Source organism: Erithacus rubecula, assembly GCF_903797595.1.
Source record: "Erithacus rubecula genome assembly, contig: scaffold_90_arrow_ctg1, whole genome shotgun sequence".
Classification (NCBI taxonomy): Eukaryota; Metazoa; Chordata; class Aves; order Passeriformes; family Muscicapidae; genus Erithacus; species Erithacus rubecula.
Genome location: NW_027635424.1, coordinates 440,431 through 464,255, shown reverse-complemented (window position 1 = coordinate 464,255; position 23,825 = coordinate 440,431). Strand labels below are relative to the sequence as shown.

Sequence of the window (23,825 nt, the reverse complement as noted above, 5' to 3'; positions counted from 1 at the left end):
TTCTCTCTCTGTGGACAAACGTCTCTCTCACACTCCTTAAAAGCCGGTCCCAGAGGGAAAGGAGGCCTTGCTCCCTTACAAATATCTGGTCCATATTTTATTCCTGGGCCAAGGATCCCAAATTCCGGGCCTCAGTTCCATCCATTTGTACACCTGTTTCTGTAAGGTCCCAGACCTGGAGTTACCAAGCTGTAAAAGGCTCACGGCCCCGCCGAGCAATGTCTTTACGCAGGTTACGAAGACTATCGTAGTCTATAGTCACCGAGGGACTCGGTGACTATCTTAGTCGCTGGCTCCCTTGCTGGTTGTGAGGACCCTCCTTGCTGATCCCCATTATCTAGGTGCCTCGTTTTAATCATAGATTTTCTAATTTCCACAGGGGCAACTGTTGCTGGCTGTGGCTGCTCCTGTGATCCAGCTGGAACCTGGACAGATACAACATCTACGGGTTCCACTGCATCACCATTTGACTCTCCCTCTTTAGGGCAGGGGGAGGGTTTCTCACCAGCTGGAGAAAAGTGCTCCTTCAACATCTGTCTTTGCTCCTTTAACATTTAGCCTATATCCTTCACTAGAACCCCCGCCCATTCTGGGTGGCTCATTTCTGCTATGGGCTGGGGGGCAGGGTTTGGCTCTGGGGCAGCATCCCTAGTCCCTTGGGCAGGGTCATGTTCTGTGGCAACATCCCTAGTCCCTTGGGCAGAGGCAGGTTCTGGGGCAACATCCCTAGTCTCGGGGGCAGGCTCTGGGGCAGCACCTCTGTTTCCTGGGATAGGTATCAGGGTTGTTATCCAAGCCAATATTCCCTTGTTTCTGAATGCTAAGTAGAACAGGCCTATCGGCAATGCCAGCCACTGTATAATAATGCTAGCAATTAAAGCAGATCTGAAATCCTCGAAAACTGGTGGGGTAGCCTCCAAGAAATAGGTGATAGGCTGGGAGAAAATTTCCGTTGCATTCAATACCTCACAGTAAGTACCATGATTGAAATAACACCTGAAACACGCAGTTAGAGTACGAAAGCTCTCGATCCATGCAACCGCTTCCCAGAAAAAAATTAAAAACCCATGAATTCCTGACATAATCAATCCACCAAATGAATTGGATAATAGCTAAAATAACTTTGGTGAGGGGGCCCATATTCAAATAAGGGCTTGCAAATGGAAGAGAGATATCTGTGACCACATGGAGCCCAAATTAGATTAAACCGGACAACATGATGCCAGTTAAGAGAGCTGTTACTCCTGTCTTAACTCTCCACTCAGTGCCCTCTGTCCCACATCTGGGCACCAAAATCTGTCCTGGTTTAAGGACAGGTGTCTGCCGATAAAGGCAGAAGTTTTCCTTTGAAATAGAGACTTTAATTCCACTCCCCCAAGTATTATAATTGTTTGGATCAAGGATTCTGAGGCAGAGATAAGGGAGTAGGAATAACAGCTCTTTTACTAATGTATCTAACCATACAAGCAGAAAACAATAGCAGTTGTTAAAATTACCAACAAAACAGAACAGATAACTCAGTTCCGGTCCTTTCTTTAGCTGCAGGCACCCTCTCTCTGTGCTCGGTCCTGGTGCTGCAGACACAGCAAAGCCCGGCAGCTGCAGAGAGCAGGCGGGAGTGGAGGTGGGAGGGGGCGGCAGCGGCCACGCCGGTCTCGGGTGGGAACGGGCTGGAGCGGGCCGTTTGTGTCCGGGTGATCAGCTGTGTCCACAGAGGCAGGAGGCTGGAATGGGGCAGATGCAGGGCAGGTGATCGCAGAGGGTCTGGCTCTCCTGCGTTCGGCCGAGTGGGCTGCAGACGGGAGTTCCTCCTCCGAGCTCCCCGGAAACACGAGTCCCCTCCTGAAGCATGAGAGGCCCCTCCGGAAGCCGCCCCCATCTACTCCTTTGTCTGGAGTCATCCAAGATCCTGGGTGTAACCCAGCCAGCTCCTTGGCATGATAATGGGAAAAAATTCTTTCAATTGACACAGTAATAGAAAAACAGTCAACCCCCAACACACGTGCTGGTGGGATTTCCCCAAAAAGATCACTGTCTGCAACAGCAAAACCAGCAACAAAGATGTGACTTCCCAAACAGAAATGTCTGCAGCAGAGCAATCTGCACCTGCAGTCGCCCCTCTGGGCAAGGCCAATGGAATCACTGTTGGCAATATACAGCAGTGACTCCCCCTCATCACAAGGCTTCACGGCAGTGAGCCCTCCCTGGTCTGGGCACTGCTGAGGGCCCTCATGTGCTGTGTGCAGTTTTGCCAGAGAGAATGGAATGGGGAAAGGACCCTGTTCCCTTCCTGGGGCCTTCACTGTGCTCTGCTGAGGCTTGAGGGAGCCCTGCTGCCCTCCAGAGCCCCCAGGGCTTTCAGTGCCTTTGCCTCATCAAGGCCTAGCTGTGTTGCAGAGGGTGGGGGCCAGTCAAGAACCGTTGGAGGGAGACCAAAAAGTTAATTATTCCATAGAATTACCATTCAACGTTCATTGTCCCTTCCCTCCCACAGGCTACAGATACTAATCCAGTTCCTAATTCATTCGTACAATGAAAAAATTCTCAATTCAGGCCTCATTTATTTTTTTTTTTTTTTTTCCCCTGATAGCAAAAATTGTTGCTGTGACCCTGGCTACATATTTGCTTGGAGCGAAGTACAATGTAAGTAGCATATTGATTACGTACAGTGTGGATTATGGCCATAATTGTATAATGGCCAATTGTTTGTTTCTATAATCCTGGCTGATTAGATAAATGGTTAGTCTAAATATTTAATGAATATTTCATAGAGTGAGTATATCTTAATATAAAATATAAAAATTAAAACAATAGCTCGCCTTAGCACCCCAGTCAAAGCATAATGAAATTTCACCTCCACTCATACAGCCCTCCTGGATTTAGCTCAAATACTGGTATTAATGTTGTACTAGACTCAATGCATAATTCAGACTGTCTAAGTTAATGGGCCTTTGTTGGCAGACCAGACTCTGTTGGTCTCTGTCCAGCAGAGACATCACTGACAATGCAGAAAAGACAGTTTCTTCTTTTTCTCTTTTTTCTTTCTTTTTTTTTTTTTTTTTTTTTTTTTTTTTTTTTTTTGGCTATACTTTTTCTTTCTTCTCTCTTCCCACCCTTCCTTCATTTTCTTTTTCCTTCTGCTCCCCTCTCCTCTCTTTCCCCTTCCTTTTCTTTTTTCCCCTCAAAGCTTCAGGTTTGGCTCAAGATTGCAGATTCTACCCTGCATAAATTAATTTTCCTGTCTAAACCTGTTTGTCAGGGCTCCTTCAAAGTATGAGAGTGAGACAAATACAGACAGAGAGAGCGATTTGTGTCTGATTGTGAGAAGTGGGGAGACTCATTCCTGGAAGCACAATCATCGTTCTACGAGTGGCTCTCAGAGGTAAATGCCTGTGTTCATAATAGCAGAGACACATTCAGGACAGCTCCATGTGCACATCATCTATTCACTGTTTCTGTATAAGAAGCCATCACTCTGCTTTCAGGAGAAAAGCCCTCAAATATTGAGCGTTTTATGCCATTTATATTCTTTACTTCCTTTCAGACCAGAGCAAAATAGGAAAAGGTAGTGGGAGGAAATAGAGTTGGGTTCCATCCTGGGGTGAACCCGTGGGACAGCCATGGGCCTGGGCCTCTGACTTCTCTTGGGTCCCTGCTGGCATTTCTCTATTTACAGTTCTCAGTGGAGCTCTTTTCCTCACCTGGGCTTATACTCCCCTTGAACAACAGGAAAGCTTTCTTGACATGCAGCAGTTTTTAACAAGGGGTTCCTTAATTCAGTCCAGGTTCTCCTTCTTCTCTGGAACATGGCCCTGGGCAAAGAAAAGAAAAAGTCAGGAGGAGCAGACAGCTCAGGAAATGGAGTGCAAGAAAGAGAGGGAGAGCAGTGAGCTGTGCCCTGAGCAGACCTTTCCTCACTCCTGAGCAGCCCCTGCTTCTGCTTTCAGCCCATCATTGCTGCTCTGATGGACCCACTCAGAAGGGACAGGCAGCTTTGCTGGAAGGATCAGTGAAGCTGTCCTTTCTGCAGCCAGCTCTGCAGACCAGGATGTTAAAGAAACTTCCCAGTGTGACCATTCCTGAGGCTCTCTGGCCATCCCACTCCAGCCACCAGAGGTGTTCAGTGCTGGGACCAGAGCTCCTCCACAGCAGTGGCCCTAGTGCCCCAATGGGCCCTGCTGGACTCCCCACACACCCCCACTCCCACACTCAGCCCCTGTGTCCTCCCTGGTTCCAGCCCAGGTTTCCCACAGCAGAGTCTCAGATGTCTGATTCCCTAAAGCCATTTATTCCCAGTGCAGTAACACAGGAACAGCCTGAGCTGCTCCTCCAACAAAGGAATCCCTCAGTTTTACACCCTCACAGTCTGTATGCCCAAGGCTCAAGTCTGGCTCTTCCTCCGGAGCCCTCAGCTCCTGCTGGGACTCTCAGTGTCCATTTCCTGGCTGTGCCACAGCTCTTGGTGCCCTTTGTTGTGCTTTGTTGGCACCATGGGCTCTTGTCTCAGACTCTCACCTGGAGCTCAACTTGCACCTGGCACTGCAGCTGCCCCCAGCCACCTGCACCAGGTGTGTTCACAACCAGGAGAGGGTGGGAGGTGAGGTGGTTTCCATTTTGTCTTTGTTACTCAACTTTCTGCTCTCTTGGGAGTTGCTGAGAAAACAAAGCAATCGTCCCCAAGTTCAGTCTGGTTTACCCACGATGGCACCAGATGAGGGATGTCACAGGCTTTATGTGAGCTCTCTTGAATCTCCTGTCCAGTTGAGTAGAGGGAGTGAGAGAAGTTTGGTGGGCATCTGGCAGCCAGCCAAGGTCACTTATCCTTTCTCCATAGATTTCTTCATAACTGATCAGGATAACTTCCAGGATATGAGTTTGAAGGAACTGAAAATGGTCTCTTACAACTGTGGAAAATTGTGGCTGGGGTTGGACACCAGGTTCTGCACTCTGCAAAAGCAGAAAGTCTTAACTTTGACCAAGGAAGATGATGTGTGTGTCTGTGAGAATTCTCAGAGCTCCAGGGCAGACAAGATGGGTTAGGGACCAGCTGGGAGTAGAGCAGAACATCTTAACAATTGTTATCTTCTCTAATCCTGTGCCCACCACAGAGATTTTTCCCCTCTTTTCCCTTGCATTGCAGAACGAGTCTTGAGAAAAGTACGCAGAAGAATGGAAACACGAACATGGCTGAAAAGTTTGGTAAGAGCTGTATTACTTCTATTTAGACATTGATAGAAGGGAAAATAATTAAATTTTAAAACTCTGAGTAGATCAGAGATTTGGGTAGTATAAGGGATATATATTTTGAGATATATCCCAAAGATCTCTTCAATGCTTCCATAGGGAAAATCCTTAGGGAAATTTTGCAATGAAGCTTCCTCTTTTTCATTTTTCTTTTTATTCCAATGTGAACCTAATGGCCAAGAAGAAAGGAGTTCATGGCAGCATTGGCCTCCAAGGAGGCCAATTTGAGACCATAAGTAAATGTGGACTCATGTGTCCCATTGCTCTTGTCTGTGGCCATCCTTGGGAGTCCTTGTGATGGAATGTGTCATCCCTGAGAGAAGTGAGGCCAGTGGAGGTCTCTCCCCCGAACACATTGCCTGCAGAACCTCTCCCAGAGCACAGCAGAAGGCCTGGCCTTTGGGGTGGGATCAGTTTGGTCAGAGGGCGACCTTCTTTAACCAGAGACATGTCCTACTCTAGCAGGGGGTGTTGCTGAACAAGGCTTTGAGGGTCAGACTGAAATGAATGTGCCAAGGGACAGTGAAGGGAGCTGGGAGGTTCCTCTCCACTCTGGAGTGTGAGGCAGAAGGGTCTCACCCTCTCGAGGGTGGCTGTGCTCTGGTGGGACTGAGGCAGCTGTGTGGTGCCTGAGAGCTGTGGCAGCTGAGGCAGCTTCCTGGCCCAGGAGAGCCTCGGTGGCCCCGAGGGTCACGAACCCACCAGCATTGCTGTGGGGCTCCTGGTCCACAGGACCTCATGGCTCCTGGGCCAGCTGTGGGATGTGTTCTGCCCCAGAACCTGCTCAGTGCAGTCCTGGAGTTCCTTGGGGAAAGGCCCTTGTTAATGTCCTGATTTTTTTTCTGTTTTTGTTTTCATATGTACCTGATTTGCAGTAGGTACAGTAGCTTCCTGTGTGGCTGAGAAAGTCATAGTAGCAATAATCGACAAGATATACAACGAATACTGTGAGTGTGGACTCATGTATACCATTTCTCTTGTCTGTGACCATCCATGATATGGGATGGGGTGGGATGGGATGGGATGAGATGTGTTATCCCTGAGAGAAGCGAGGCCAGTGGAGGTCTCTCCCCCGAAAGCACAGCAGAAGGCCTGGCTTTTAGGGTGGGATCAGTTTTGTCAGAGGGGTGACCATTGACCAGAGACACGTCCTACTCTAGCAGAGGGTGTTCCTTGCGATTGGTAACAATTTCAAAGACATAGCACATCCCTTCTAGGAACATAGCACATCCCTTCATTTCCTTTCTTTGAGCACTAAAGAAGGAATCTCAACCTGGGCTTAGCTACAGGGACAAAAGGCAGAAGCCTTTCTGTGCAGGTCAGTGCCAGTCCTTGCCCACACTACCTGGAAACTAAACCCTGCCAAGCAAGAAGGAGATCCAGAGGTCTGTTGTGCATGATGGCCTGGTGCAGTCAGATCAAACAATCCCACTGTCCATAAATTCCCATTTCCAAAGGTCTCCAGCCAGTCCTTTGTTATACTGCCCTTCCCCATGCCCTTCCCTGTGCAGATGCCCAAGATTCCAGGGTGCAGAGATATTCCAGCAGTGGGATTCTCCCAGCCCAGACCAGGACAGCCTGGCCTCTGCTGGATTGCACCTCCTGGATTCTGAGGCCAGCTGTCCTCCTGCCCCTGCTCTTTCCAACTGGGATGCTATCAGGGGAATGTCATTCCCTCAAGGAACACTTGGAATTTAGTGTGACCGGAGCTCTCCACTATGTCCAGGCCTTTGGGCTGTGAGATTGGGATTCCTCCCAGTATTCCTCACCAGCAGCACAGGAGCTCCAAACCCATATTTAGAAGGGCTCTCAGTAGCGCCAATACTCCTTACAACAAGCAGAAGCTGTTAGAGAAAAGTTTCCATATCAGGAAGAAAACTGGGGCTACAGTAGGGAGGCCAAGGCTTCTTCCCAGAGCAAACTCCTGTTGCAATAGTATTTGAAAGCCAGGGTAGTAGTAAGTGGTACCCAGAGGTGCATCAGCCTGTGAATTCCTCATCTCTGTTTTTCAGGGATGAGTGAATTCTTTTCCAAGGCTACTGAATTAGAAAGGATGATCTAAAGAAAGAGAGGTCTGGAGCAAATAAGTTGGTGGACAGGCAGGACGTGAGGGAACTAAGCCTGAGTTTTTTGTTTCTCCTCTGAACAAAGAAATAAAGGAAAAAAGAAAAAAACTTTTCCACATTGAACCTTGAGCACAGTGTTTAATTACTCTGAAGTGATTAGTTCTCCAGAGAGAGGAAGAAAAAAACAACCAGCAGAAAGATCTAAGAGACCCTCAGGAAGAGACTTTTAAAAAGAGAATATGAGTATCCGCAGGGAGACTGGGTGGTCTTCTGCTCAAAGGAGAAATGTCAGTTTCCCAGTGACACTAATCTTTTTGTACAGAATGGAGAAACACAGAGAAGACCAAAAAGCACCAAGAATCCAACACCATAAAGGACCTGGAGTGCAAGACAGGCAAGGGCTACCAGGACCTCAAGAATAAAATAGAATATCTGCATGAAAATTTCAAAAAATTTGAGGGGTCCACACAGTATGAGTTTCAGCTCCTCAGAGCAGAGCTGGAGAAGCCCCAAGGTGAGCAGGACCTTTGTCAAGCAGACTTTCATCCATGCGAAGGCAGAAGCTGCTCTACAGTCCAACCACCCTGTGAGCTCATCCTGCACAGCCCCCCAGAGGGCAGGGGCATTCCTTCCATGGGGAACAGCTTCCGTGGTCCATGGCACTGAAACACCTCCATGCTGAAGTGTTCTCTGCAGGTGCAGGTGCTGAAAGAGCCCCTTGTGTCCCTATTTTTGCAGAGGATGTGTGCTGGGAGTTCTCTCAGTGCCTGATACTTGCTAAGGGTCCCACCTTGGAGTCCTGTTGCCGTCCTTTTCCCCACTGGTCTTCTGGTGCTCCTACACTGCTGGTCCTGTGCTGGGGCACATGTGAGATCAGTCTTGTTTCCCTGTTGGTGATCAGCAGGGAGGGGAGCTTCCCTGGGCAGAGCCTGGCCGTGTCTGTGAGCACAGGGAATACAGAGAGCAGCTGTGCCTGCAGGAGCTGGTGCTGGGCAGGGAAGGAGTCAGCCAGGGCACAGACTGCAATGTGGCCGGGCTAGCCCCAACCTGTGGCCCTGGGCCTGGCTCAGGCTGGACACAAAGTTTGTAGGGAAAAGCCTCATGACCCAGAGCAGGGAAAGCTGAGGAAGGATCGACCTTCCCTGACTCTGGGGCAAGTTCTTGGGGCAGCTGCAGGCAGCAAAGCCACAGCAAAGAGCAGCCTAGGGCAGGGTAGGGAACCCCCTGGAATTCCTGTTGGCTCAAGCCATTGTGGGCTTAGAATTAAGGTTTTGACCCACTTTTCAATGGTGGAGCTCTATTTACTGGGTTGCAGAAAGCAGAAATGAAAGGTTGGAAAGAGATAAAAATTTGCTTTACGTTTCTTGTCCCCTCCCTGCTAAAAGTCTGAGGGTAAAGTTAAAACCATTTCCAGATTGTGCCTTCATGTCCAAATGGAATTCCTGCAAGTTGAGGTTTTCTAAGGGGATAAGAGGATGGAAAAAAGCCACCCACAAGAAAGCCCTGGAGAGAGACCCTGTTTCAGGGATGTTAAATCAGAGCCTGTGGGCATGCTTGTGTCAGATAGCTGTTCTCCTGCTCAAGGAGGAAACAACAGTGGCCCAGTGTTCTTTCTTCACAGGAAAGAAGGAGAAGGAAAGGGCACAGGCCCTGGAATCCAGGTTGAGGAAGAATGTCCGGCAGCTCTCCCGAAGAATTCAAACTCTGGAAGAAGATGTAGAGGATTGGCCAAACACCATAAAGTATGAGCTTCACATTTGCAGAGCAGAGCTGGAGAAGAACCAAGGTGAGCAGAGCCATTGCCAAGCAGACTTCCAGCCATGCGAAGGCAGAAGCTGCTCTACAGTCCTACCACCCTGTGAGCTCATCCTGCACAGCCCCTCGGAGGGCAGGGACAATCCTTCCATGGGGAACAGCTTCTGTGGTCCATGGCACTGAAACACCTCCATGCTGAAGTGTTCTCTGCAGGTGCAGGTGCTGAAAGAGCCTCTTGTGGCCCTATTTTTGCAGAGGTTGTGTGCTGGGAGTTCTCTCAGTGCCTGATACTTGCTAAAGGTCCTCCTTGGAGTCCTGTTCCCATCTCTGTCCCTTTCCCCACTAGCCTTCTGGTGCTCCTACACTGCTGGTCCCGTGCTGGGGCACGTGTGAGATCAGCCTTGTTTCCCTGTTGATGATCAGAAGGGAGGGGAGCTTCCCTGGGCAGAGCCTGGCTATGTCTGTGAGCGCAGGGAGTGCAGAGAGCAGCTGTGCCTGCAGGAGCTGGTGCTAGGCAGGGAAGGAGTCAGCCAGGGCACAAACTGCAATGTGGCCATGCTGGCCCCAGCCTGTAGCCCTGGGCCTGGCTCAGGCTGGACACAAAGTGTGTTGGGAAAATCCTCTTGGCCCCAGAGCAGGGAAAGCTGAGGAAGGATCGGCAACCCCTGAACCTGGAGCGTGTTCTTGGGTCAGCTGCAGCTATCAAAGCCACAGCAAAGAGCAGCCTAGGGCAGGGCAGGGAACCCCCTGGAATTCCTGCTGGCTCAAGCCATTGTGCGCTTGGAATTAAGGCTGTGACCCTCTTTTCAATGGTGGAGCTGTGTTTACTGGGTTGCAGAAAGCAGAAATGAAAGGTTGGAAAGTCATGAAAATTTGCTTTACATTTCTTGTCCCCTCCCTGCTAAAAGTCTGAGGGTAAAGTTAAATGCATTTTGTCCTTGTTTAGGGCAATTATGGAGAAAACCTCCAGAAGGAGCCCCCAGAATACAAACCCCGATGACTCCTTCCCTCACCACTGGGTTCAGGAAGAATTTCCTGAGAGAAAAGTGGAAAAAACCTGTTTATTTAACAAACAAAACACTCCCCAACACAAGAAAAAAAATTGAACAGCCCCAAATGACATAAAAGCTCCTGCATGGCTCTGAGAGGATAACAAACTCAGAAAGTCTCTCCTGCCAGTGATTGGCAAGTTATCTGTCTCTGTCACTGGGGATGACTGCTGCAGATCATAAAATGCAGACTTCTAGTGTTCCTTGGTGTCTCCCAGGTCCCTATCCGGAACAGGTTCAGATGGTATTCAGGAAAGGGAAAGAAAGAAAGAAAACAACAGTCCAGGGAAAGAAATTGGACTGCCTAGCTAAACTAGCTAATAAACAAAAGCAAAAGCAAAAGCAAGCAAGCAAAGCAAGCAAAGAAAGCAAGCGAGCAAGCCTAGCCACCCCTAAGCAGAGACCATGGGGGAGGTGAGCCGGCTGATAACGAGACAAAACAAACCTTCACTTTCAGAGTCAGTTATGAAAGTAGAGAACATAATACCAGGCATAAACAAAACACACAATTAGGGATACAAGCACCATAATGTCACCCCAGGACATTCCACCTCTTATCCCCGTATCATGAGCAAACTACAAAACACCATTTAAAAACTTCATCAAGTAAAACCTTCCATCTCACTTGCTTAGACCTTTGACACTTACACATTTCCTTCTATCTCGCTTAGACCTTCGACACACACTTCCTTCTGTCTCATGTCTGTGTGATCTAATGTACTGACAATGGTGTTAACATTCAGCAAACAATATTTGCATATGTCTCACTTCACAATCAGATCTCCCTGAGGTACATACCGTGTTGTTCCATCTCTCTGCATTATCCACCATGTGCAACCTGGTCCTTGGGCAAAGACAATCCCACAATTTGGTTTATCTCTACTCAAGGCAGAATTGATCCATACTGTCTTCCCTAACAAAGCTCTGACATGGGCCACTGGGACTTCATCTGCTATATTAAGGAACTCTCTCCATCCTTTTGCATCACCCACCAAGTGCAAACTGGTCCTTGAGCAAAACCCACCCCCACGAACAGGATTGTCTTTTCTGCAGGCAGAGTTCACCCAAACAGTTTTTCCTAACATACCTTTCAGGTGTACCACTGGAACCTTATCTCCATCTGGTGTTCCCAAGGGCTCTGACTGGGCAGGGCCTGCTCGGTTAGTGGAGCCTCGGGTATTCACTAACCATGTGGCCTTTGGTAGATTAATACCCCAGTTCTTGAAAGTCCCCCCACCAAGTGCCTTTAAGGTGGTTTTAAGCAGACCATTGCACTGTTCGATTTTCCCTGCTGCTGGTGCATGGTGGGGAACATGGTACACCCACTTGATGCCATGTTCTCTAGCCCAGGTGCTTATAAGGCTATTTTTGAAATGAGTCTCATTGTCTGACTCAGTTCTCTCAGGGGTACTATGCCTCCAGAGGACTTGCTTTTCCAGGCCCAGGATGGTGTTCTGAGCAGTGGCGTGGGGCACAGCGTAGGTCTCCAACCATCCGGTGGTGGCTTCCACCATGGTCAGCACGTAGCGCTTGCCTTGGCGGGTCTGAGGCAGTGTGATGTAGTCAATCTGCCAGGCCTCTCCGTACTTATATTTGGACCATCACCCCCCATACCAGAGAGGCTTCACCCAAGCTTGCGTTGCTTGATGACAGCACACGTGTCACAGTCATGGATAACCTGAGAGATGCTGTCCATGGTTAGATCCACCCCTCAGTCTTGTGCCCACTTATAGGTGGCATCTCTGCCCTGATGGCCTGAGGCATCGTGGGCCCATCGAGCCAGGAACAACTCTCCCTTGTGCTCCCAATCTAAGTCTATCTTTGACACCCCTATCTTTGCAGCCTGATGGTTTTGCTGCTTGTCATTAGCTCTACTTCTGGGCATCTACATGGCAAACCTTCACAGGTAGTTTCTTTAGCTTGGTAGCAATGTCTTTCCACTCATCAGCAGCCCGAATTGCTTTTCCTCTGTGCTGCTATTTCGCCTCTTTCCATCTCTTCCACCATCCGCACAGAGCATTGGCTACCATCCAGGAATCTGTGTACAAATAAATCTTTGGCCACTTCTCTCTTTCTGCAGTGTGTAAGGTCAGCTGAATGGCTTTCAGTTCAGCAAATTGACTTGATCCACCCTCTCCTTCAGTGGCCTTTGCGACCCGTTGTGTGCAGCTCCATACAGCTGCTTTCCACCTCCAGTTCATCCCTACGATGCGACAGGAACCGTCAGTGAATAGAGCGTAACGTGTCTCCTCTGCTGGCAGTTGGTTGTATGGTGGAGCTTCTTCAGCCTGTGTCACTGGTTCTTGTTCCTCATCTGTGACACCAAAATCCTCACCTTTGGGCCAATTTGTAATTACTTTCAAAATCCCAGGGTGATTAATTTTTCTAAACCGGGCGCACTGAGTGATGAGGGCAATCCACTTGCTACATATAGCACTGGTGGCATGGTGGGTGGAGGGAACCTTTCCTCTGAACATCTACTCCAGCACTGGTAGTTGGGGTGCCAGAAGGAGTTGTGCTTCCGTACCAACCACTTCTGAAGCGTCTTGGACTCCCTCATGGGCGGCCAAGATTTCCTTCTCTGTTGGGGTGTAGTTACCTTCAGACCCACTGCAGCCCTGACTCCAGAATCCCAAGGATCGGCCTCGGGTCTCACCAGGCACCTTCTGCCACAGGCTCCAAGACAAACCATGGTTCCCAGCTGCAGAGTAAAGTATATTTTTCACATCTGGTCCCATTCTGACTAGGTCAAGGGCTACAGCATGAGCAATTTCCTCCTTTATCTGGGCAAAAGATTGTTGGTGCTCAGGGCCCCAATGGAAATCATTCTTCTTGCGGATAACCAGGTAAAGAGGGCTCACAATCTGACTGTACTCAGGAATGTGCATCCTCCAGAAACCTATCGCACCTAAGAAAGCTTGTATCTCCTTCTTGTTGGTTGGTGGGGACATAGCTATGATTTTTTGATGACATCAGTAGGAATCTGATGCTGTCCATCTTGCCACTTCACTCGCAGGAACTGAATCTCCCGAGCAGGACCCTTAACTTTTCTCTTCTTGATGGCGAAGCCGGCTTCCAGGAGGATTTGGATAATTTTTCTCCTTTCTCAAATATTTCTGCTGCTGCGTTCCCCCACACAATGATATCATCAATGTAGTGTAAATGTTCTGGAGCCTCACCCTTTTCTAGTGTAGTCTGGATCAGCCCCTGGCAGACGGTGGGACTGTGCTTCCACCCCTGGGGCAGTCGGTTCCAGTTATACTGCACACCCCTCCATGTAAAGGCAAACTAAGGCCTGCACTCTGCTGCCAAAGGAATGGAGAAAAATGCATTGGCAATATCAATGGTGTCATACCACTTTGCTGCCTTGGACTCCAGCTCATACTGCAGCTCCAGCATGTCTGGCACGGCAGCACTAAGTGGTGGAGTCACTTCATTCAATGCACTGTAGTCCACAATCAATCTCCATTCTCCATCAGATTTGCGCACAGGCCAGATGGGGCTGTTGAAGGGTGAGTGGCTCTTGCTGACCACCCCTTTCCAGCTCTCAGATCATCTTATGGATGGGAACCACAGCATCTCAAGTTGTTCTGTACTGCCGGTGGTGCACTGTCATGGTGGCAATTGGAACTCTTTGCTCTTCTCCCTTCAGAAGTCCTACTGTAATTTGATTCTCAGATAGTCCAGGCAATGTGTTCAATTGCCGGATGCCCTCTGCCACCACAGCTGCTATCCCAAATGCCCACCTGAGTCCTTTTGGATCTTTAAAATACCCCCTTCGGAGGTAATCTATGCCTAAAATGCATGGGGCCTCTGGGCCAATCACAATAGGGTGTTTTTTCCATTCCTTTCCAGTCAGACTCACATCAGTTTCCACCAGGGCAAAGTCCTGAGATCCACCAGTCCCGCCAAGTGATAGTGAGAGATTCCGTCCCCACGTATCTTGATGGGACTAATGTACATTGTGCACCAGTATCAACCAATGCTTTATACTTCTGTGGTTTCGGTGTGCCAGGCCAACGAATCCACACAGTCCAGAAAACATGATTTGCCCTTGCCTCACCCTGGCTGGAGGCAGGGCCCGTCTAAGCCTGTTTATCCTTCTTTCCTGGGGCACACATCTTAGAGGTTCCTTCAAGAGGGTCGGACATGTCATTATCATCATCATTCTTGGCAATTTGGCTACGGGCAACTGGAGCTGCTCTCCTTTTGGTGCAACTTCCTCTTTGAGTCTTGCCTTCTTTCAATTCACACACCCGTTGTGCCAGAGCAGCAGTAGATTTTCCATCCCATCTCCTCATGTTTTCTCCACAATCATGTAGGAAGAACCACAGATCAGCTTGGGGGGTGTACCTTCTCTCCCCATAGGGGGAATGTCTGCGTTGAATACCAGGGCCTCTAATTTGCACAGCCGAGATTTGGAGGAGGTCCTTCTTAATCTGCTCCCTGAGTCTCCTATGATTCTCCTCTATCTTATCTTCTAATTTCTGCAGTTGTATTTCCACAGCTGCAATTCTGTCATGTGTTGGGCCATGTACAGCATCTGCATACGCTCGGAGCTTCTTTGCCATATTGAGCACAGTCTCTTCCCTCTTATCCCGCTTAGTTATCACTAAAGCAGAAGCGTATTCATGTGACCCAAGTCGCACGAGTTTTCTCTACATCACAGGTGTACATGGTACTAAATCTGGATTCTTAGTTGTTATGTCATCTGAGAAGATAATCTCTTCCACTATCATCTCTCTCAGGCGTTGGATCCCTCTATAGTCTTCCATTGTGTCTGCTGCATATACAGATAGTCTGCATATAAATATCTTTGTGCTACACTGTCCAGGACCTGTGCCCAGAGGCTGTGAGGGTTAGCCCCCCTGATAATTCCTTGGTTGATGATGGGATCATGTGACAGGGATCCCAGATGCCTCCCTTAGTGCTGTCCAGAATTGTAGCCTTGCCTGCAGCATCCCAAAGCCGGACCAGGCAACTAATTATAGACTCCTCAGGTCATCAAGTGTAATCCTTTCGTAGACCATGGAGGGCCTTTAGGGAAAAGGACTCAATATTGGCCTCTGATCTTGCACTGGTTGCTTTGACTCCTGGTTTAATTTCAGGAGACATTGAGGGTCCTTCTCCTGCATCATCATCACCATCGTCCTCCACTGGTCGATTGGTCTTGGCCGTGCGCTTTCCACTTCTCGTGGTGGTAGCAACAGTCATTGGTTGAGGCTTACTGTCTGGTTTAGCTGCTGGCCTCAAGCTTGGGGTGTTGTCTGCAGCCTGACTGACTGGGATAGTGGCTGATTTATCTCCCTGTTCCCTTTCCTCTGTCTGTGGCCCTACAGTAACTAACAGGGTAGGATAAGCATATGCCAGGGCCCAGCTCACTGTAGTGATCTTTTTCTCCCTAGAGTTATCATGGCACTTCTCCTTCAGGTACTTTGCCACCTCAGCTGGATTCTGAATTTGTTCATATGGCAAGTCCCAGACTATAGGGTCAGAAAATTCCTTTAAGATTTGGCCCATATCCTCCCATTTCCCACACCACTCAGGATTCCTCACGCTTGGCTCAACTCCTAAGTCAGGAGTCTCATCAGCCCCTCTAGAAATCTCATCTCTTATTCTATAGAAACTCCAGACTGTATAGAGAAAGCTTACTTGATTAAACACCAGAAAGATGGTCTCTTTAACATTCAGGGAAACTGAATATTCTCTAATACGGATGTAACAAATTCAGAGGAGAAGAAGGAAAACAAAGGCTGAAAAGCCTCATCCCCTGCTTCTCCTCTAACAAACTGGGTACACAACCATAACCATGATCCATGCATTCCTGGAACAGACTCCAGCATCTTTATAAACCTCCTGAAAGCCATTGCAACCAAGCCCAGCCTGATGAATATTCTGGTCAGTGCCCCTCTACTACAGAAACTACATATTAGGGACAATACCAGAGCTATTTCTGGATAAGAAAATAAACCTAGGGACCACAGAGTTATTAGGACTTCAAAAAACCCTAGGGACCAGAAAGACATGAAGGCCTCCACCCCAAGAGACATTCTGAGTTCAAACACCATAGCCAGTAACCACTCTATACCAACACAAAGTAATTGGAACCAAAATATTATTAGAACAAAATTTTTTTCTCCATCTTGAGCCCCAAGCCTTGGGCGCCAAAATATTTGTCCTGGTTTAGGGCAAATTTGGGGAAACCTTCTGGAAGGAGCCCCCAGAAAACAAACCCCCATGACGCCTCCCCTCACCACCAGGTTTGGGAAGAATTTCCTGAGAGAAAAGTGGAAAAAACCTGTTTATTTAATAAACAAAGCACTCCCCAACACAAGAAAAAAATGAACAGCCCCAAATGACAAAAAAGCTCCTTCATGGCTCTGAGAGGATGACAAACTCAGAAAGTCTCTCCTGCCAGTGATCGGCAAGTTATCTATCTCTGGCGCTGGGGATAACTGCTGCAGATCATAAAATGCAGACTCCTGGTGTTCCTTGGTGTCTCCCAGGTCCCTGTCTGGAACAGGTTCAGATGGTATTCAGGAAAGGGAAAGAAAGAAAGAAAGAAAAAAAGTCCAGGGAAAGAAATTGGACTGCCTAGCTAAACTAGCTAATAAGCAAAAGCAAAAGCAAAAGCAAGCAAGCAAAGCAAGCAAGCAAAGCAAGCAAAGAAAGCAAGCAAGCAAGCCTAGCCACCCCTAAGCAGAGACCATGGGGGAGGTGAGTCCGCTGATAACAAGACAAAACAAACCTTCACTTTCAGAGTCAGTTAAGAAAGCACAGAACATAATAACAGGCATAAACACAAATCAAACAGAACACACAATTAGGGATACAAGCACCATAATGTCACCCCAGAAAATATATCCAGATTGTGCCTTCATGGCCAAATGGAATTCCTGCAAGTTGAGGATTTCTAATGGGGAAGGAGGAGGGAAAAATCCTCCCACAGGAGAGCCCTGAGGAGAGACCCTGTGTCAGGCAGGTTAAATCAGAGCCTGTGGGCATGCTTGTGTCAGATAGCTGTTCTCCTGCTCAAGGAGGAAACATCAGTGGCCCACTGATATCGTTCTTTCTTCACAGAAATGAATGTGGAGGATATATCCTTAGCCCTGGAAACCATGTTGAGGAAGAGCAAGCGGCAGCTCTCTCAAAAAATTGACACTCTGAAAGATGATATAGATGAATGTCAGGAGACCATAAACAATGAGCTTCAGGTCCTCAAAGCAGAGCTGGAGAAGAACCAAGGTGAGCAGGACCTTTGTCAAGCAAACTTTCATCCATGCGAAGGCAGAAGCTGCCCTACAGTCCAACCACCATGTGAGCTCATCCTGCTCATCCCCTCAGAGGGCAGGGGCAGGGACATTCCTTCCATGGGGAACAGTTTCTGTGGTCCATGGCACTGAAGCACCTCCATGCTGAAGTGTTCTCTGCAGATGCAGGTGCTGAAAGAGCCTCTTGTGGCCCTATTTTTGCAGAGGGTGTGTGCTGGGAGTTCTCTCAGTGCCTGATACTTGCTAAGGGTCCTCCTTGGAGTCTTGTTCCCATCTCTGTCCCTTTCCCCACTGGCCTTCTGGTGCTCCTACACTGCTGGTCCCGTGCTGGGGCACATGTGAGATCAGCCTTGTTTCCCTGTTGGTGATCAGCAGGGAGGGGAGCTTCCCTGGGCAGAGCCTGGCTGTGTCTGTGAGCACAGGGAATACAGAGAGCAGCTGTGCCTGCAGGAGCTGGTGCTAGGCAGGGAAGGAGTCAGCCAGGGCACAAACTGCAATGTGGCTGGGCTGGCCCCAGCCTGTGGCCCTGGGTCTGGCTCAGGCTGGACACAAAGTGTGTTGGGAAAATCCTCTTGGCCCCAGAGCAGGGAAAGCTGAGGAAGGATTGGCCTTTCCTGACCCTGGGGCATGTTCTTGGGGCAGCTGCAGCCATCAAAGCCACAGCAAGGAGCAGCCTAGGGCAGGGCAGGGAACCCCCTGGAATTCCTGCTGGCTCAAGCCATTGTGGGCTTAGAATTAAGGTTTTGACCCACTTTTCAATGGTGGAGCTCTATTTACTGGGTTGCAGAAAGCAGAAATGAAAGGTTGGAAAGAGATGAAAATTTGCTTTGCATTTCTTGTCCCCTCCCTGCTAAAAGTCTGAGGGTAAAGTTAAAACCATTTCCAGATTGTGCCTTCATGGCCAAATGGAATTTCTGCAAGTTAAGCATTTCTAAGGGGGAAGGAAGAAGATAAAATTCCCCTACAGGAGAGCCCTGAGGAGAGACCCTTTGTCAGGCAGGTTACATCAGAACCTGTGGGCATGCTTGTGTCAGATAGCTGTTCTCCTGCTCAAGGATGAAACATCAGTGGCCCACTGATATTGTTCTTTCTTCACAGAAATGAATGTGGAGGATATTGCATTAGCTCTGGAATCCATGTTGAGGAAGAACAAGCAGCAGCTTTCTCAAAAAATTCAGACACTTGAAAATGATACAGAGCAACGTCTGGATACATTAAATTATGACTTTCATCTCCTCAGAGCAGAGCTGGAGAAGAACCAAGGTGAGCAGGACCTTTGTCAAGCAAACTTTCATCCATGCGAAGGCAGAAGCTTCTCTACAGGGCAACCACCCTGTGAGCTCATCCTGCTCAGCCCCTCAGAGGGCAGGGGCAGGGACAGTCCTTCCATGGGGAACAGCTTCTGTGGTCCATGGCACTGAAACACCTCCATGCTGAAGTGTTCTCTGCAGGTGCAGGTGCTGAAAGAGCCTCTTGTGTCCCTATTTCTGCAGAGGGTGTGTGCTGGGAGTTCTCTCAGTGCTGTGGCAAATAGCAGCCTAGGGCAGGGTAGGGAACCCCCTGGAATTCCTGCTGGCTCAAGCCATTGTGGACTTGGAATTAAGGCTTTGACCCACTTTTCAATGGCGGAACTCTATTTACTGGGCTGCAGAAAGCAGAAATAAAAGGTTGGAAAGAGATAAAAATTTGCTTTACGTTTCTTGTCTGTTACATCTAGATATTGCTTGGGGTGAAAGGCGAGTAAAGGAGCAGGAAATGCCTTTGTGAAGGTTTTTCAGTGATGTTTATTTCAGTCAAATGTGCACCGTCCATGGTTCGGGGAACAAAAGCAAAGGGTCTTGTGAGGGTGCAGGTTTAAGTACTTGAGATGCCCAGGGCTGGGAGAGCATCAGGGACCAACCAATTTCCGGGAGACATGGAGGTAGCAAAAGGGTGAGGTTAGGGTAAAGGGCTAACACGGAATTAGGGCGGGAGTGACCTAAAGGCTGACGGACAGGGAGAGAGCAGGGGGTTGACTTAGGGAACAGAACAGGGGTTGCATTCCCTAGTTGGGAACACTTTTCTGGGTCTCCACAGTTGTCGTCACCCTGCTAAAAGTTTGAGGGTAAAGTTAAAACCATTTTCAGATTGTGCCTTCATGGCCAAATGGAATTCCTGCAAGTTGAGGATTTCCATGGGGGTGTCCTAGTTTGAAGGACAGGTGTCTGCCAATAAAAGCAGGAGCTTCTCTTTGAAATAGAGAATTTAATTCCACTCCCTCTAAGTATTATAATTGTTTGAATCAAGGACTCCAAGACAGAGATAATGGGGTAGGAGTAACAGCTCTTCTACTAATACATATTTAACCGTACAAGCAGAAAAAACAGCAGTTGTTAAAATTACCAACAAAACAGAACAGATAACTCAGTTTCAGTCCTTTCTGTAGCTGCAGGCACACTCTCTCAGAGTGTCCCAGTGGTCCGGGTCCCAGAGGTGCAGACAGGGCAGAGCAGGCAGCGCTGTGGAGAGCAGGCAGGAACAGGAGGGTCGGGGGCGGCAGCAGCTGTGCTGTGCCTCAGATGGGAGTGGGCTGGAGGGGGCAGCTCCTTGCTCATCATTTGTGTCCCGGTGATCAGCTGTGTCCTCAGAGGTAGGAGGCTGGAATAGGGCAGATGCAGAGCAGTTAATTGCAGAGGGTCTGGCTCTGCTGCGTTCTCAACACGTGTGCTGTAGACGGGGATCCTCTCCCTCCGAGGTCGCCAGAAACACGAGTAGCCCCTCCCGGAAGCTCTCTCCCACCTACTCCTTTGTCCAGACTCATCAAAAGAGCAAGGCTCCATTAGCATGATAATGGGAAAAATCCTTTAAGCTGAAACAAAATAAACCAAATCCCCAACAGGGGAAAAGAGGAAGGAAAAAACCACCCACAAGAGAGCCCTGAGGAGAGACCCTGTGCCGTGGAAGGTATATCAGAGCCTTTGGGCATGCCTGTGTCAGATTGCTGGTCTCCTACTCAAGGAGGAAACAACAGTGGCCCAGTGTTCTTTCTTCACAGGAAAGAACAAGAAGGAAAGGGCACGGGTCCTGGAATCCAGACTGAGGAAGAATGTCCGGCAGCTCTCCCGAAGAATTCAAACTCTGGAAGAAGATGTAGAAGATTGGCCAAAGACCATAAAGTATGAGCTTCAGGTTCGCAGAGCAGAGCTGGAGAAGAACCAAGGTGAGCAGGACCTTTGTCAAGCAAACTTTCATCCATGCGAAGGCAGAAGCTTCTCTACAGGCCAACCACCCTGTGAGCTCATCCTGCTCATCCCCTCAGAGGGCAGGGGCAGGGACATTCCTTCCATGGGGAACAGCTTCTGTGGTCCATGGCACTGAAGCACTTCCATGCTGAAGTGTTCTCCACAGGTGCAGGTGCTGAAAGAGCCTCTTGTGGCCCTATTTTTGCAGAGGGTGTGTGCTGGGAGTTCTCTCAGTGCCTGATACTTGCTAAAGGTCCTCCTTGGAGTCCTGTTCCCGTCTCTGTCCCTTTCCCCACTGGCCTTCTGGTGCTCCAGCACTGCTGGTCCTGTGCTGGGGCACATGTGAGATCAGCCTTGTTTCCCTGTTGGTGATCAGCAGGGAGGGGAGCTTCCCTGGGCAGAGCCTGGCTGTGTCTGTGAGCACAGGGAATGCAGAGAGCAGCTGTGCCTGCAGGAGCTTGTGCTGGGCAGGGAAGGAGTCAGCCAGGGCACAGACTGCAATGTGGCCGGGCTAGCCCCAACCTGTGGCCCTGGGCCTGGCTCAGGCTGGACACAAAGTGTGTTGGAAAAATCCTCTTGGCCCAAGGGCAGGGAAAGCTGAGGAAGGATCGGCTGTCCCTGTGTGAGGTTTCTCCTTTGGCCCGAGATCACCTCAGGTAATCACATGAGGTGGTTCAAACCCTGGTTTTCCCCGAAGCAGCCGAAGAGAGATTGCTGGAGATGGTTTTCTCTTGTTTCAAGGAGTGTTTATTGTTTCTTATCTCAGGACCTTTTACTTGGCCAGCAGCAGTCTGCCCAGCTGGGCATCCAAAGTAGAATCTGCCTGGTGAAGGCAGGGCTTATCTTATATAGTTTGTACTACGTATTACATGTTCACAAAATTTTCCCAATACAGTACAATTTCATTAAATGGTCCAGCCCTGACCCCATCCAATCTAAGGTGCCAAGTTGTCACCCAACATGGATGACATGGAGAAGGAGGAAAAGGTATCCACCCCCCAAATTCTCCATCTTGGCCATGTGTCCCTTATCATAAAAAATCCAAAAGGTCTATATATCTACGTACTAACAATCTAATTTACACTTTACTGATTTTGGTAGCTTGTTTCCATTCCCTCTGGGTTGGCAATTTCCCCCAGAGGTTAGAATTCAGTGCCTGAGACACCAGGATCTCACTCAGGAGTCTTTAAGACCTTGTCAGGGGAGTTTTGAGACCCCCAAAGAGGCCAGGGGTATGTCCTGGGCTCCCACAATTGCCATTACCTGACACTGGGGCATGTTCTTGGGGCAGCTGCAGCCAGCAAAGCCACAGCAAGGAGCAGTCCAGGGCAGGGCAGGGAGCCCCCTGGAATTCCTGCTGGCTCAAGCCATTGTGGGCTTAGAATTAAGGCTGTGACCCACTTTTCAATGGTGGAGCTCTATATACTGGGTTGCAGAAAGCAGAAATGAAAGGTTGGAAAGAGATGAAAATTTGCTTTGCATTTCTTGTCCCCTCCCTGCTAAAAGTCTGAGGGTAAAGTTAAAACCATTTCCAGATTGTGCCTTCATGGCCAAATGGAATTTCTGCAAGTTAAGCATTTCTAAGAGGGAAGGAAGAAGATAAAATTCCCCTACAGGAGAGCCCTGAAGAGAGACCCTGTGTCAGGCAGGTTAAATCAGAGCCTGTGGGCATGCTTGTATCAGATAGCTGTTCTCCTGCTCAAGGAGGAAACATCAGTGGCCCACTGATATTGTTCTTTCTTCACAGAAATGAATGTGGAGGATATTGCATTAGCCCTGGAAACCATGTTGAGGAAGAACAAACGGCAGCTCTCTCGAAAAATTGAGACTCTAGAAGATGATATAGATGAATGTCTGGAGACCATAAACAATGAGCTTCAGGTTCTCAAAGAAGAGCTGGAAGAGAAGAACCAAGGTGAGCAGGGCCATTGCCAAGCAAACTTTCATCCATGCGAAGGCAGAAGCTGCTCTACAGTCCAACCACCCTGTGAGCTCATCCTGCACAGCCCCTCAGAGGGCAGGGGCAGGAACAGTCCTTCCATGGGGAACAGTTTCTGTGGTCCATGGCACTGAAACACCTCCATGCTGAAGTGTTCTCTGCAGATGCAGGTGCTGAAAGTGCCTCTTGTGTCCCCCATCTTTGCAGAGGGTGTGTGCTGGGAGTTCTCTCAGTACCTGATACTTGCTAAGGGTCCCCCATGAAGTCTTGTTCCCGTCTTTGTCCTTTTCCCCACTGACCTTCTGGTGCTCCCCTGTGGAGCCCAGAAAGGTGCTCCCAACTAGGGAATGCAATCCCTGTTCTTTTCCCTGCGTCAACCCCGTGCCCTCTCCCTGTCGGTCAGCCTTTCTGTCACTCTCACTATCTTCCCCTGTTGCCTTTTCACCCTAAATCCTCCCTTGGACACCCCGTTTCCCTTGGTAACTGGTCCCTAAGGATTTCACTGCCTGCTCATCCCGTGTACTTAAACTTGGACCTCCACAAGCCCCTTCACCTTTGTTCCCTGGACCCTGAATGATGCACGCGTGGCTGAAATAAACATCTCTGTAAAACTCCTGCAAAAGCCTTTCCTGCTCCTTTACTCGTTTTCACCCCAAGCAACATCTCAATGAAACAAATGGCGCTCGAAACCGGGACTCTTCTGTGATTGCATCTGCATTAACCAGCCCAAGACTGTTTTTTAATCTTACTGTGGTGAGTTTGAAACTCTGCAGCACTCTTTGCTTTTTCTTCTTTTACTCTCGCGTGTTGGGAAGAGACTTGGGGTAAAAAATGCCAGTAAAATACATCTGCTCACAGTGGGAAATTTATCTCCAATTTAAAAACATTCTTCGTCGCCGCAATTTTCAGTTTTTAATGGGGGATTTGAAAATGTTAGTACGCTGGCTGTGTGAAAATTATCCTGACGTTTCCAAAAAGTCGTTTTTAAATGATGATTCTTTGAATGAAGTTGCCGAAAAATTGCAACATCAAAAACTTCCAGTGATAAAATCTCTACGTCTGTTTATTTTAATTAGTCTAGGTGTTCAGCTTTCTAATGAATGTTCAGAAAATGCTGACTCCAGCCAAAAACCTCTCCTCCACGTTCCCCTTCACCTACAGCCTCTCTCCTGTCACAAGATAAATTTTCATTTTCATGTTTTTCCCTCACCCCAGGTGTACAAAATGACACAGACTGCATGGTGGGATGTATGGAGTCCCCCTCCTCTCCCGTTTTTGGG

The 23,825-nt window shown here is 48.7% G+C and overlaps 1 protein-coding gene across 1 annotated transcript; it reads left to right on the top strand.

The window, feature by feature from the left end:
• Nucleotides 1-5,183: 5,183 nt before the first annotated feature.
• Nucleotides 5,184-22,853, top strand: LOC306816826 (uncharacterized protein; the record flags this gene model as incomplete). The annotated part of the gene is made up of 5 exons (XM_079333278.1): nucleotides 5,184-5,199; nucleotides 7,633-7,824; nucleotides 8,932-9,096; nucleotides 20,420-20,584; nucleotides 22,354-22,853. The coding sequence occupies 5 exons, from the start codon at nucleotides 5,184-5,186 to the stop codon at nucleotides 22,677-22,679; spliced, it is 864 nt and encodes a 287-aa protein (XP_079189404.1). The 3' UTR covers nucleotides 22,680-22,853.
• Nucleotides 22,854-23,825: the final 972 nt, after the last annotated feature.